The sequence below is a fragment of the Mandrillus leucophaeus genome, unplaced genomic scaffold (assembly GCF_000951045.1).
Source record: "Mandrillus leucophaeus isolate KB7577 unplaced genomic scaffold, Mleu.le_1.0 Scaffold554, whole genome shotgun sequence".
Lineage (NCBI taxonomy): Eukaryota > Metazoa > Chordata > Mammalia > Primates > Cercopithecidae > Mandrillus > Mandrillus leucophaeus.
Genome location: NW_012105964.1, coordinates 1,000,936 through 1,017,010, shown reverse-complemented (window position 1 = coordinate 1,017,010; position 16,075 = coordinate 1,000,936). Strand labels below are relative to the sequence as shown.

General features: G+C 38.8%; 1 protein-coding gene across 1 annotated transcript in view; it reads left to right on the top strand.

The window, feature by feature from the left end:
- Positions 1 to 10,288: 10,288 nt before the first annotated feature.
- The window catches only part of GMPS (guanine monphosphate synthase), a 54,501-nt gene continuing 48,714 nt past the window's right edge, over positions 10,289 to 16,075 (top strand). The window contains exon 1 of the mRNA XM_011998069.1: positions 10,289 to 10,300. Within this exon, the coding sequence (XP_011853459.1) occupies positions 10,289 to 10,300 (12 nt within the window). The remainder of the gene's footprint in view (positions 10,301 to 16,075) is intronic.

Genomic DNA, 16,075 nt, shown 5'->3' with positions numbered 1-16,075 from the left:
CTGGTCTCAGAACCCCTGACCTCAGGTGAGTCGCCCGCCTTGGCCTCCCAGAGTCCTGGGATTACACGTGTGAGCCACTACGCCTAGCCTTAAACTTTGTGTTTTGTTTTGTTTGGTTTGGTTTTGAGACAGTCTTGCTTTGTCACCCAGGCTGGAGTGCGGTGGCATGATCTCCCCTCATTGCAACCTCCGCCTCCCAGGCTCAAGCAATTCTCCTGACTCAGCCTCCTGAGTAGCTGGGACTAAATGCGCATGCCGCCGTGCCTGGCTAACTTTTGTACTTTCAGTAGAGATGGGGTTTCACCATGTTGCCAAGGCTGGTCTCGAACTCCTGGGCTCAGGTGATCCGCCTGCCTTGCCTCCCAAACTGCTAAGATTATAGGCATGAGCCACCATGTCCGGCCCTGGCCTTAAACTTTGTTTTTATGCCTCTTTCTAACCTAAACCATGTTTAGATGCTGAAAATGAATGAAGGTATCAGGGTTAATGCATAATTCTGAAGCACTTTGTGAATCAACAGAAAAGTAATTGTTTCATAGAATTTTAAATCTCTGTATGGCATATATAATTCTGGGTTGTGTAGAATATTATTCTTTTCATGCTTATTGTGGAATAGAGATGTTTCTGTATTTGCTCAAGAATGATGGTGGTTAAAAAAATAGCTTTATTATAGTAAAAACATAACAGTCAATTGGTTTTCTTGTTGGTGGACCCTTGCTATGGCTTCAGGTTCATGGTTTTGAGGACCTAGGAGATTATATAGTTAAGTTTATACACTCATTAAGATTGTTATGTGAAAGGGAGTAAGATCTCTAAACTGGGGCACATGAGCATGAAAAAAGAAGGTGTGGAAAATTTAAATTTATAATAATTGCTGCAAAATAAAATTGTAGATTTGCACAATAAAATTGTAGATTTGCACAATACGATTAGTAAGTAAATGGCAAAACTCCTGTAGCAAGAGTGTTCAGATTACTGTCTTCTGTACATTATACACAGGGACGTATAACATCTCTTTCCTGCGTGTGTTACACAAATACCCCATATTTCCCAGTGACCCAGCTTATAATGGCCTTGAGGCTCCTGTGCATCTTGCAAGGTGAGGAGTGGCTGTAACACAACTGGGAGGTACACTGAGTAGCTGGCAGGAACAGCAACTTCAGATATTTCTCCTATCATCACCCAAGACTAGATAGAGTTAGCTATCCTTATTTGCCTGTGTCCATGTGTACTTGATTTTATCAGAAAAGAGTCAGGAAAGATGTATTATCAGTATTTGGCATTCAGACTGAATGAGAAGTTAAAAGTGAGAACTCTGTTTGCTATGCTTGCAACCCACACGACACTAGACAGAGCCATAGCTGAAGGTGGTATTAAATATAAGGTGAAAGTTTAACAAACCCGTCCTATTTTACTTTAATGCAGTTATTCATAGTATGTTGTTAAAAAGAAAAATCTGAGACAAATGTTAAGCTGGGTGGGATACCGGAATAACAGATGTACATCAGGAGAGTCCTGGGCAGACTGGACCATATGGTCACTCCAGTTATAGAGCACGTATTGTTCTGAGTTTGGCTCTGATTTCTCTCAGTGATGTGTATTTAAAATTTGGCTAAAATTTAAGTCTAATGTGTATACATTAGCATTATTTTTCTGAGTTAATTATATAATAAGAGTATTACCCTAAAATTCTTGAAAATTGAGTGTCATTAATTACTTGTTTTTTAAAAGTGGTAAGCCAGCAATACTGAACCTGACCGAGAGGTAAAATAATCTTCTCTAGTCTGCCATAACACTTGCGAGGGATGTTTCCCAAACCTTTAAAGCTGCCTGGGCATGTGAAGTTTTCTGTTTAGTTACTCCTGTTTGTCACTGGAAAAACAGTAGCCTTTTAATCTCAAAACTCACAGCAGTCCATGTAAATTTAATTTACTTCTGCCTCATTTGCAGTTTGGAGAACGAGTCTCGGTAATTCTCCTGAATCCTATTACGAATGTAAATTTAGGACTCCAGATTTCTAAAATTCTGCTTTGGACAAATTTTGGATCAACGATCTCTGATTAATTTGGGAAATTTTAGATGAACAAAAGTACTTGTAGATATCATTATTTTGATGTTACTGGTAGTAGTAGAACTTTATTATGCTTTATTATTTCGCAAGCAAATTAAAAGAAATTTTAGTCAACATCCGTGTCCCCAATCTGGATTCTACCATTTACTTTTCTTTAAAAAACATTATTTTTATAACGGCTTTATTGAGATATAATTCACAGACCATGTACTTTGCTTATTTAAAGTGTCCAACCCCATAGTTCTTAGTGTATTCATAGATTTATACAACCATCACCCCCCCATTTGTACAGTTAATTTTAAAACATTCTCATCCCCCCTCCCCCAAAAGATCCTCTGTCCTTTAGCAAAGGCCCCATTTTCCTGCAACCACTCCTCCCTCCCAATCCTAGTCAACCACAAATTCATTTTCTGTCAGTAGATTTGCCAATTGTCTTAGTCTGTTGGGGCCGCTAAAACAAAATACCAGAGACTGAGTGGCTTATGAACAACAAAAATTTCTGACAATTCTGAGTGCTGAGTTCAAAATCAAGGGACCTGCAGATTCAGTGCCTGGTGAGGGCCCACTTCCTGGTTCATAGAAGTGCTTCCTGCACTTCTATGTGCAAGGTGAGGGGCCTCTTTTTTTTTTTTTGAGAGTCTCACTAGTACAGTGGTGTGATCTCAGCTCACTGCAACCTCTGCCTCCTGGATTCAAGCGATTCTCCTGTTTCAGCCTCCTGAGTAGCTGGGCATGTGCCACTATGCCCAGCTAATTTTTGTATTTTTAGTAGCGACGGGGTTTTGCCATGTTGACCAGGCTGGTCATGAACTCTTGACCTCAGGCGATCTACCTACCTTGGCCTCCCAAAGTGTTAGAATTACAGGCGTGAGCCACTGTGCCCGGCCCCTAGGGCCTCTTTTATAAGGGTACTAATCCTATCCGTGTGGGCTCTGCCCTCATGCTCTAACCACCTCCCAAAGACCTCACCTCCTAATATCACATTGGTGATTAGGTTTCAACATGTGAATTTTAGGGGGACACAAACATTCAGACCATAGCACCTATTTTGGACATTTTGTGACTAGAATCTTAAAATATATGGTGTTTTGTGGCTTTCACTTAGCATAATGCTTTCGAGGTTCATCTTGTAGCATGTATAAGTACTTTATTCCTTTTTATTACCAGCTAATATTCCATTGTATGTATACCACCTTATATTTATCTACTCATCAGTTGGTGAACATTGGGTTGTTTTCACTCTGGATATTGTGAATAATGCTGCCATGGACATTTCTGTATAAGTTTTTATCTAGACAAAAGTTTTCATGCTCTTGAGTATATACCTAAGAGTGGAATTTCTGCGTCATATGGTGACTCCGTTTAACGTTTTAGTGAACTGTCAGACTGTTTTCCAAAGCAGCTGCAACATTTTACATTTCTGTCTGCTGTGTAGCAGTATATGTTAAGATTCTCCAGAAAAACAGTAGGCTATAGGCAGAGAGATAGATAATAGATATGTATATATAGAGAAATATGAGAGGAAATTTGTTAGGGGAATTGGCTGACACAATTATGAAGGCTGAGAAGTCCCACGATAGACTGTCTGCAGGCTGGAGAACCCACCAAGCTGGTAGCATTACTTCGTGTAAGTCTAAAGACCTGAGAACTGGGGGAGTCCATGGTGTAACTCTCAGTCTGAAGGCTTGAGAACTTTGGTGGAAGAGGGTTGGTGAGAGGACGATGGGAGAGTGGCTGCTGGTGCAAGTCCTGGAATCCGAAGGCCATATCCTGAAGTTCTTATATATAAGGGCAGAAGGTGTCCTAGCTCCAGAAGGGAGATAATTCGACTTTCCCCTGCCTTGAATGTGTTCTGCCCTGGCCTCAGCCTATTGGATAATGCCTGCCCACATTGGATGAGGGTCGATCTTCCTTTCTCTGTCTACTGATTCAAATGCCAGTCTCCCCTGGAAGCACCCTCAGAGACATACCCAGAAATAATCCTTTACCAGCTCTCTGGGTATTATTAGTCTAGTGAAGTTTATACCTGAAATTAGCCATCACTATTTCTCCACATCCTTTTTTTTTTTTTCCCCCCGAGACAGAGTCTCTGTCGCCCAGGGTGGAGTGCAGTGATGCTATCTCGGCTCACTGCAACCTCCACCTCCCCAGTTCAAACGATTCTCCCACCTCAGCCTCCCAAGTAGCTGGGATTACAGGCGTGCGCCACCACACTGGCTAATTTTTGTACTTTCAGTAGAGTCGAGGTTTTCCCACGTTGGTCAGGCTGTCCTCGAACTCCTGACCTCAGGTGATCTACCTGCCTCGGCCTCCCAAAATGCTGGGATTACAGGCATGAGCTACCACGCCTGACCTACTTGTCTTTTTGATTATAGCCATCAGAGTCGCTGTGAAGTGGGATCTCATTCTGGCTTTAATTTGCATTTCCCTAATGACTGATTATGTGCATTTTTTCCATGTGCTTATTGGCTATTTATGTATTTTCTTTGGAGAAATGCCTGTTCAGGTCTTTTGCCCATTTGTTTTTTTTTTTTTTTGAGGCGGAGTCTCATGCTGTCACCCAGGCTGGAGTGCAGTGGCACAATCTCAGCTCACTGCAACCTCCACCTTCTGGGTTTAAGCAGTTCTCCTGCCTCAGCCTCCCAAGTAGTGGGGATTTCAGGGACCTGCCACCATGCCTGGCTAACTCTTTTGCCCATTTTTAAATTGGATTATTTTTCTTTTTTATTGAGTTTTAAGAGTTTTTTGTTTTGTTTTGTTTTTTAAGTCTAGAGATGTTTCTTGTCAATATGATTTGTGATTATTTTCTGCCATTCTGTGGATTATCTTTTTACACTTTCTTAATGGTGTTCTTTGAAGCACCAAAACCTTTAATTTTGAGGCTTAATTTATTTCTTCTTTTGTCACTTTCATTTTTGGTGTCATCTAAAAAACTGTTGCCTAATTCAATGCATATCACAAAGATTTGTGTAATTACCTATGTTTTCTTATAAAAGTTTTATAGTTTTTGCTCTTATTTATGTCTTTGTTTCATTTTGAGATCATTTTTGTATCTTTTCTAAGGTGGATTTAATCTGACTTACGGTTTTTTAACAGACTGGCTCTTAGATTTGGATGACTGTTGGCCTTGTTATTGACACGCTGGCAGAGCTTGACCGTCAGTGCCCCGGAAGGCTGAGGGTAACAGTTGCTCATTGTGGTAGTATCTTTTTATATCAGCTTTGTATCTTTAGTATCAGTTTGTGGAGAGAGGTGGTAGTTTAAAAAACTCACTAATAGGTGTTTTGTTTTGCTTGTTTTTATTGTGGTAAAATGTACATGCAGTGAAGTGCATAGATCTTTAAGTATGTAGTTTGAGTTTTGACATATATATGTACTCATGTAACCGTCACCCCAATTGATATAGAACATTTCTGTCACTTACAACATTCCCTTGAACAACAAATAGAATCAGAAGCACTCTGGATTTAACAAAGTTATGTTTTTAAAAAATGCAAACTTGGTATTGGTGCAGTATTTTTAAGTAAAAACTCTTTTCAGTTATTAAAATCTTTATCGGTTTGTCTGTTAGGCATATTATCCTGTCTAATGTGGTACATCTTGGGTTAACCAGGTCTGTCTCTCTAGAGGTTAATAGTGCTTCCCAGTGGTTTCTTTTCTCTGATGTCTTTCCTTCATTAGTTACTCCCTTATTAAAAGAAAACGATAAATGTGCATTTGTATTTTAATGTCTAAAGCTAAAGAATCAGTGTAACGTTTATCATAAAGACAAAGTCACAGAGAGATGACCATAATTATAGACATTTTGTACAATTTTGACTTACACTCTTTGTATTTCTGTTGTATATGACCAGCAAAGGCAGAATCAAAACATGTTATTAGTATTTATTTGTTGTATATATTTATGGGGCACAATGTGATGTTTTGACAAAGTATGTTGTTAATTCAGAGCCTGCTATGGATGCTTTGATATTAGTTTTTTGGGTTTTTTTTGAGATGGAGTTTTGCTCTTGTTGCCCAGGCTGGAGTGCAATGGCGTGATCTCGGCTCACCACAACCTCTGCCTCCTGGGTTCAAGCGATCCTCCTGCCTCAGCCTCCCAAGTAGCTGGGATTACAGGCATGTGCCATCACACCTGGCTAATTTTGTATTTTTAGTAGAGACGGAGTTTCTCCGTGTTGGTCAGGCTGGTCTCAAACTCCCAACCTCTGGTGATCCACCCGCTTTGGCTTCCCAAAGTGCTGGGATTACAGGCATGAGCCACTGTGCCCAGCTTGATATTAGTTTTTTAAATGTTACTTAGGCTGGTGGTAGAAACATCTTCACAAAGGCATATGATATACTAATTTTTAAAATTGTACCGTGGCATTTCAGTTAGCTATTGCCACAATAATGCTGATTAACAATCATAAAATCTAAGTGGCGTACAAACATAAGCATTTATTTTTTGCTCATGAGTTTGTGGGTCAGCTGACATTGCTCAGCTCCACTTGATCTTGTCCTTTTCCTGAGACTAGTACACTCATGATGTTATGGTGGCAGAAGCCCAAGAGGCAAGTGGAAACACTAAGACTGCTTAAGGCAGCAGGGCCTGGTGGTTCACACCTGTAATCCCAGCAGTTTGGGAGGCTGAGGTGGGCGTTATCACTTGAGCTCAGGAGTTTAGACCAGCCTGGGCAACATGACGAAACCCTGTCTCTACTAAAAATACAGAACATTAGTCAGGTGTGGTGGTGCACGCATGGGGGGTCCCAGCCACCTGGGAGACTGAGCTGGGAGGATTGCTTGAGCCTGGGAAGCGGAGGTTGCAGTGAGCTGAGGTCGTGCCACTGCACTTTAACCTGGGTGACAGAGTGAGACCCTGTCTCAAAAAAATAAAATAAAATAAAATAAATGAAGACTGCTTAAGGCTTGGCGTACTATGACTTTTGCTCTCGTTATGTTGGCCAAAGCAAGTCTTGTGCTTGAGCCTAGTGACAAAGGTGAGGGAAGTGTATTCTATCTGTAATAGGACAAGCTGCAGACTCAAGTGATAAAATCATAGATACAGGAAACGGTGAAGAATTAGGGCCAATGATGCAGACTGTTGTATATGGAAAATTGAAAACATTTGCATAAGTACAGTGAAGAGTATAATGATCGCTCATGTCCCTATCCAGTTCAGCAGTTATCAACATGTGACCAGTCTTTCATTTATGTTTATGTAGTGCATCACAGTAAGATAGTTACATATGTCTGATTGTCTGTTTTTGTATGTTAAGCTGCATTGGTTGATTCAGATATTACCAACTTATCCATCATTATCAGGTTTCTCATTAACCTTTTACCTAATGGTTTTAATAGCCACTGTTTTTCAGTGCTTCTCAAACATCTGTAGTGAAGACCATTTTAAAAAAATTTCCAGTACTGAGGACTGCTACTTTTGTAAAATACAATATATTTCTAGACAAATGAAAATATAAAATCTAATATATTTTAAAAGCCCCCGATATTTATTATAGATGCAACAGAAATAAAATTACTTTGTCAACTTGTTATGCAAATTTATGGATGCTTATGTAAAACTTATGTATTCTTTTTTTGTCATGAACTGGTAACAGTTTGCTTAAAAATGTTCCTTCGCTAACTATGTGGTTACTCTGGTAGAGTCAGAATACATGCTTGATTCATTCTCATTATCAGTATTATTTTACCAATTTTTGTAAATAGTTTTTTCAGGTTTTATTCATTATTTCCAATGGTGCAATTAATGTATGCTGTATAATAGAAAGGGTCACATGTAGAAAAGAGACTGGGTTTATGAAGTACAAAATAGTAACATCTTGAAAAATGGACCACATACTACCTACATACTAAACACTTGTGAAATTGTGACACTCCATTACTTAAAGTTTATTTTTTTTCTTTTTGTTTTTGAGACAGAGTCTCACTTTGTCACCTAGGCTGGAGTGCAGTGGCACTATCTCAGCTCATTGCAACTTCTGCCTCCTGGGTTCAAGCCATTCTCATACCTCAGGCTCTCAAGTAGCTAAAACTGTAGGCGCAGGCCACCACGACTGGCTAATTTTTGTATTTTTAGTAGAGATGGGATTTCACCATGTTGCCCAGGCTGGTCTCAAACTCCTGAGCTCAAGTGATCCCCTTGCCTCAGCCTTCCAAAGTGCTGGGATTACAGGCATGAGCCACTGCGCCTGGCCTAATTTATTTCTTAAGGAAAAAAATGTATAAATATCTTAAAAATACTTTAGGAATAGTGATCATATGATAATCAAAATTAAGAGTGTTCACAAATTCAGTATATTTAGAAAAATATAGCCCTTTGATTATCTTTCATCTCTTCATAAAAACTGTCTTGTGTTTTAAGGTCATCTTTAGTACACTGATAGTATGGGAAGATGAACTGAAGAGAACGAGTCAGAGTTTGGGTATACATTTGTATTGTTTTCATTTCTTCTCTTCTTTGCAAGATACCTTTGGTTCTTCATGCAAGCAGGCTACACATGTGCACACACTTGAAATCACCTTCAAAAGTAATTTTTGTTAAAATAGTAGATCTCCATCACCACAGGAATGCAGAGTGAGTCAGGACAACTAGAGGTGAATGTAAGAAAAAACCCAAGGAGTTTAACAGAACAGAATTGATAAGACTGAATGCAGTTCAGAACTTTTTGTTGTAATATTTTAATAATTTGACAACAGTTTTTACTGAATGTTTACCCTTTTCAAAATTGTGTACGTTGCCAACTTTAGGAAACAAGCAGATTGATTCGGGCTGATTGATACTGGTTTAAACCTACCCAAAGATAACCTTGTTCCTCAGTTGGCTAATGCTTGTTATTGAATAGAAAAACTAGCTATAATGAAGATTTTAGGGATTTAAATATCACGAGGCAGGCCGGGCATGGTGGTTAACACCTGTAATCCCAGCACTTTGGGAGGCTAAGGCAGGTGGATCACCTGAGGTCAGGAGTTCAAGATCAGCCTGGCCAACATGGTGAAACCCCGTCTCTACTGAAAATACAAAAATTAGCTGGGCATGGTGGTGCACTCCTGTAATCCCAAATACTCAGGAGGTTGAGACAGGAGAATCACTTGAACCTGGGAAGGGGAGGTTGCAGTGAGCTGAGATTGCACCACTGCACTGCAGCCTGGGCAACAGAGTGAGACTCTGCCTCAAAAAAAAAAAAAAAATCACAGGGCAAAGAACAATATACTTTCATTTAGTCAACAGTCCCAACTTTTCTTAGTTATCTGAGAACTGGTCACATACGTATATTGTGTCAACAAAATAATATTGCTGTAACTTTCTGGAAAGACAAGTCTTAGGATAATTGAAACTCGAGGGGAAAATAGGCATTGATTTCAAAGGTTAAAAAATCAGATTAGAAATTGTGGCCCTGAACCAACTTTAAATTTCCACTCAAATTAGAAGAAAAAGATAATAGAGAATTGTTCTATTTTCTTACCCCTAGTGTTCATAATGTACAGATTACATACAGTAGAACTGTATTCATTTTACCTGAGAAGATAGAATTCGTCCACCCAATTCCATGGTTTGGGTATGTGTATGGGGTTCTGGCTGTCTTTAGGTGGGTGCTAGAACTGGTATCTAAGTTAAAGCTAAATTGCTTTTTAGTTCATTGATTTAGATAGTATATTCAGCTGTTCATTATATTCTGGGATGGTGCCCACATGAACTTGAAAGGAGCTATTGGCCCCTTGTGATAGGGTAGAAGAGAGTCTGGATTACTTTGAAAAACTAAGAGATGTGTTTGGTTAGCAAAAGAAGATGAAACTGCAGTCAGAGGTACAAACTGGTTCAGTTAAGGAGGAAAAATAATTGAATTTGAAACAATATACATAACACGTAGAAATTAAGTAGTCTTTAATGAATACCTACTAGCTTCAAATCTCATTAGGGAAAAGAGTTTTCTCAGTGTATGAAGTTATTAACCAAGAGCGGTGAAAAGCTGAGATAACATTATAGGTCAGTAGAGACTTGTATTTCCCAAACCTATCGAACATTGAAAACTTAAACATAGTAATTTATTGAAGGCATTCCCATAGAATCCTATGTGTTGTGTACTCAGATTAAAGGAGGGAGTGAAAATGAACTCAGATGAATTAAGTGATTGAAATTTTTGTTTATATTGTTTAATAGCTACACATTTGTTAGTATAAGACCAATGGAACAACAGTGGTCATAATTTAGGCAACATGAAACAGTTGGTAATTGGTAAGCATTGCTTATATGACCAAATGTAGATCTAATACTGTGCATTATTGCATCAGGGTATGTCTTGTGACTTCCAGATTTTTTCTCAGGTATAAACACAGTTTTCTAAAGGCATTTTATACATTTGTTACCTAAAATGAACAACTGTGTAACTGTCATCTATACCTAGAATTTTTTATCAGAGGTATTTCAGATTTTGGATTTCGGAGTATTTGTATTATACTTACTGTTTGAGTGCCACTAATCCAAAAATCCAAAATGCACCAATGAACATTTCATTTGAGCATCATATCGGTGCTCAAAATTTTTCAGGTTTTTGGATTAAGGATGTTTAACCTGCATGTAGAAAGAGACTTATTTAGACAAACTTGAAAGACTCATGTCCTACTTACACGTGGGTTTTCGTTTTGTTTTGTTTTTTGTTTTGAGACAGAGTCTCGCTCTGTTATAGCCCAGGCTGGAGTGCAGTGGCATGATCTTGGCTCACTGCAGCCTCCGCCTCACAGGTTCAAGTGATTCTAGTGCCTCAGCCTCCAGTGTAGCTCGGATTACAGACATGGCTGTTCTATGGGAAATTCCTTGAGATACACTGGGAATCCCTTTCCCTAAAGGAAAAGCTTTTCTGCAACTTTATGTAACTCAGTATGAGTAACAATTAACAATGGCAATAATAGTTGTGTCATTGGACTAGTGGAATTTTAAGATATATTGTAATTTCAGAGATGCCTGGCTGCTTTCACTTGGCAAGTTTGAAATGATTCATTCCTGTTTTGGGGATTTTTCAGCCAGAAAAGACAGCATACCACTCTGGAGCTATAGAGAATTTTAAGAGCAGTTTTGGCTAAAGAATAGGCCAGGTTCTTACAGGTCTTGGGAAATATTTTGAGCTTTATTGAACATTCTAAGAGGAAGTCACTGTAAGGTTTTGAGCAAAGGGAAGATTTGAATCTGATTATTTTTTTCTTTCTTTTAAGCACGCTGGCATGTTATCCAAACTCAGTATCACCAGTAATGGAACAAAATGACATTGTGTCTTTGCCATTGTATCACATCAAGAGGAGGCATGGTAACATTACCAATGTAAATTTCTTGTTAAATGTTGATCTAGAATTTGATCATGATACAACAAAGAGATCCAGTGTGGGACATTCTACAAAAAGCTGGTCTGATCTTTAAAAAAGGTCAATGCCATAAAAGACCATACAAAGGTGAGGAGTGAATAGTTGAAGGAGGCAGTGAATGAAAATGTGTGTGCTGTGTGTGTGGTCCTTGATAGATTTTTTTTAAAACCATGGATTTTTAAAAAAACCATAAACACCTTGTTTTCAACAATTGGGGAAACTTATATGTAGATAATTATCAGTTTTAACTTTCTTGGATGTGATAATGATATTGTAGTTACATAGGAGATTGTCCCTGTTTGTAGGAGATGCATGCTGAAAAGGTTTTGGGGGAGTGAAAGGTATACAGTTTATTTTTAACTCGTTCAGGTGGAAAAAGTATATGTAGATGGAAATGAAGCAAATATAGCAAAATGTTACTGATCATTGATATAGATGAAGAGTGGTGTTTATTATACCAAACTTTCAACTTTTCTTTAGGTTAAAATTTTTAAAAATAAAAAGGGATAGGGTAGAATAAGTACATGATAAGATAACAGAACTACAGAGTCTTAAACTTTTTGATTTAACACTTTAGGTTCCAGCTTCATTCAGTGTTACATGTGAGATGATGGCCTCTTATGAAAAACCTCGGTAAAGTTTATCAACATTCCTTTTTTTTAATTATTAATTTTTTTTAAGAGATAAGATCTTGCTGTATTGCTCAGACTAGTCTACAATTCCTGGGCTCAAGTAATCCCCCCACCTTAGCCTAAAAAATTATGTGTGCTTTTAATCTAAAATACCCAAAGGTTTTTTTTTTTTTTTAAATCCAGCAATTTTGCTAGAGTATGTCTTAGGGTTGGTCGTTCTGAGTTCATAGACTAATGTTGATTCATGTTCTCTCTTGCCTTGTGTAATTTTTAAAGTATCTTTTAGCTCCTATAGAAATGGTATATTCTAGTTTTGATCTGAGGATGTCTTTCTGGCTTACTGTCATAGAGACATCATTCTGTTCTTTATTCCTTCTATTTTTTATTTTTATTTTTTTTGAGACAGGGTCTCGCTCTGTCACCCAGGCTGGAGTGCAGTGGCATGATTATGACTCACTGTGGCCTCAACCTCCTGGGCTCCTCTCACCTCTGCCTCCCGAGTAGCTAGGACCACAGGCACGTGCCACTACTCCCAGCTAATTTTTTTTTTTTTTTAAGACAGAGTTTCACTCTTGTGAAGGCGAGAGTACAATGGCGTGATCTCAGCTCACTGCAACCTTTGCCTCCAAGGTTCGAGCGATTCTCCTGCCTCAGCCTCCCAAGTAGCTGGGATCACAGGCATGCGCCACCACACCCAGATAATTTTGTATTTTTAGTAGAAATGGGGTTTTACCATGTTGGCCAGGCTGGTCTTGAACTCCTGACCTCACCTGCCTTAGCCTCCCAAAGTGCTGGGATTACAGTGTGAGCCACGGCACCTGGCCTAATTTTTGTAATTTTTGTAGAGACAGGATTTCTCTATGTTACCCAGGCTGGTCTTGAACTCATGGGGCTCAAGCGATCTGCCCACCTCCACCTCCGCCTCCCAGAGTGCTGGTATTACAGGCTTTAGTCACAGGGACCTGGCCTCCCTTCTTCTTACTTTTAGTAACTTTGTATGGGATTTAACTTCTATACTTTGTTTCCTTTTTATGTGAATTTAGTTTTCCTCAACTTTTAGAAGGAAACTAGTCAAGATAATGTTTCTAACTTTATATAACTCCCTCTTCTGTTAAAAAATTATGGCAGTTGTTTTCTAAGGATTCCTGGCTCTGTCCCTGTGCCCCATGTTAGTCTGTTCCTTCTCCCTTTTTCCTGTCCTGTTGATTTTGATTCATCTCCCAGCAGTGACTCTTCATAGCAGGCCCTCTCCTAGAAAGGATCTCTCACTGGTTAGTGTCAAGGGTTCATGGGGGTTAAACTCCTCTGGCCCCTTTATGCCTTACCTTGGGTTCCTGGTTACTTGTGTATTATTGGTGTGGACAAACCTCCTCCTAGTGCACTGCAGTTCTCTAATTGGCTGCTGTGCCTTCTGGATCATACCTCTTGGGTGTTGAGAATTCTCCTGTTTTCAGGTCCTTTAATAAAGCTGGATTGCTTCCCATGTAGGTGCTATAGCACTAGGGTTTGTGACTGTGGTAGTCTGTCACCACCAACTTGCAGTTTGGGGTTCTTGTAAAGGTCATTGCTATCTAGTTGTTCAGTAGTTATGTGGGATCCAGGAAAATCCAAAACATTTCCATCTCTACTTTTCCAGAATCTGCTAGATCTTCTTGCCCCATTCTTAAAGAGTTTGCTGTATATGGTTTAGTTTTTTCCTTAATATTTTTTTCTTGATATCTTAAAATATATCTTTATGAATATTGCCTACTTTATTGTGATGCACTCAGGGCAGCTGAGGGATAGTCACGTTAAGTCTTTAGGCATTTGTCTTTTTAATAACTTTATGTAAATAGATGTGGTAGATTTTCCTGTCTTGTGATGCTGAATTTTATTTGTCTCTGCACTGATGTGACTAAGTTTCTTTTTTCTCATTAGGGTGGTTTTTCTAATCTCTTGAAGTCCAGTTATCAAACTTTTCAACTGTGTGTGAAGTGGGAGTAAATAAATTCCAGGTTTTGAGGGAGAGGAACTTTGCCTTTACTAGCGGGAGCGTTTTTGCTTTCTCCTGAATCGTCAAAGCTGTGACAGTTGCTGCATAGGCAAGGTCATACCCAAGGTAGAAGGAAATAGGGCAAGAATTCAGTTTCTTCAGTAACTTCTTGTGGCACAGAATTGAACATTTATTGCTAAGAAAACAGGAATATTCTTTTAAAATACCTTTTTTGAGTAAAGATTAGTTTACTTAAATACAGGCAGTCCTTGCTATGCAGGATAAGTAAAACGACTAAAAATAATAATGCAAGCTGAAACCGTGCAAAGCAATTTTAATAGTCAGTGGGAAAATTACAATTGCTTTGTGATCTTTAAAAATTTTTGTTAAAACACTAAAATCTTTTGTCAATTACAGAAGTATAGGGGAACAAAAAAATAAAACTACTGTTTACTACAGTGTAACTTAAAATACTAAGAACATTGAGAATTAAAGTACTTTATTTCTTTGTAAAAAGCTTGCCAGTAGTAGTTTCAATAGTAGTTTAAAGAGTACTTCTCTGTGTCTTTTCTGTGCCGTGGTTGCTTCCAACATTTTATCCTTTGCACTTTTAATGTCATGAAATGTCCTAGAGTTTCTTTAATGTGAACTATTTTCCTGGAGTCACTTCCTCTGGGACGTTGCCATTCTTTCCATCACAACCACTTTCCTCACTGATGTTGATAAGTTCCCTGGCTGTATATCTAGAGGCCCTGAAACCTTGTCAGCCTTGCCATAGTCAGCATTTTCTTCTATAACTCCATATATTCAAATTTCACTCCAGTATTATCACTTTTCATTTCTTTGCTGCACTTTCATCTTTGTTGGCCAGCCCCATTTGGATTATCTGTATTTGTTTTTTTGTTTTTTGTTTTTTTTTTGAGACAGAGTCTCGCTCTGTTGCCCAGGCTGGAGTGCAGTGGTGCGATCTTGGCTCACTGCAACCTCTGCCTCCCGGGTTCACACCGTTCTCCTGCCTCAGCCTCCGGAGTAGCTGGGACTACAGGTGCCCGCCACCACGCCTGGCTAATTTTTTGTATTTTTAGTAGAAACAGGGTTTCACTGTGCTAGCCAGGTTGGTCTTGATCTCCTGACCTCGTGATCCGCCCACATTGGCCTCCCCCAAGTGCTGAGATTACAGGCGTGAGCCACCGTGCCCAACCAGATTATCTGTATTTGTAAAAAGTCCTTTGGGGTTTATCACTGTAAGACAGGCAACACACTGCACTCTTGGCTGTTTGTTGTCCAGTGACCAATCACCAATAGAATGAAAGAAGGGAGGTGATTGGTCACTGATCCTGATGTTCATCTGTTATTTACATGGTGGTTTGTGGACTGAAGAGCTGGCAATGAAGTTTGTCCTTTATGTAATTACTTACAGTAATGTATGATAACTGAAATTTGAGCTATGTTGTTGGGGACTGGTAATTAAACCTTGGTATAAACCATAGTAATTGAAATTTGTGCATATTAGGATTATGCAAGTCAAGAACTCTGCCTGTAATGTAAAAAAGCATACTTAGATTTGGTAAAAATGGTAAAGATAGTAATGAGACTGAGTCTGAGAAATTTATGCAATAATGTAGTGCTTAAAAATATTTTTTAAAAAGTTAAGATTATTTTGAGATACGTTCCATCAATACTGAATTTATTGAGAGTTTTTAGCATGAAGGACTGTTGAATTTTGTCAAAGGCCTTTTCTGCATCTATTGAGATAATCATGTAGTTTTTGTCTTTGGTTCTGTTTATATGCTGGATTACGTTTATTGATTTGCGTATGTTGAACCAGCCTTGCATCCCCGGGATGAAGCACACTTGATCATGGTGGATAAGCTTTTTGATGTGCTGCTGGATTCAGTTTGCCAGTATTTTATTGAGGATTTTTCCATTGATGTTCATCAGGAATATTGGTCTAAAATTCCCTTTTTTTGTTGTGTCTCTGCCAGGCTTTGGTATCAGGATGATGTTGGCCTCATAAAATGAGTTAGGGAGGATTCCCTCTTT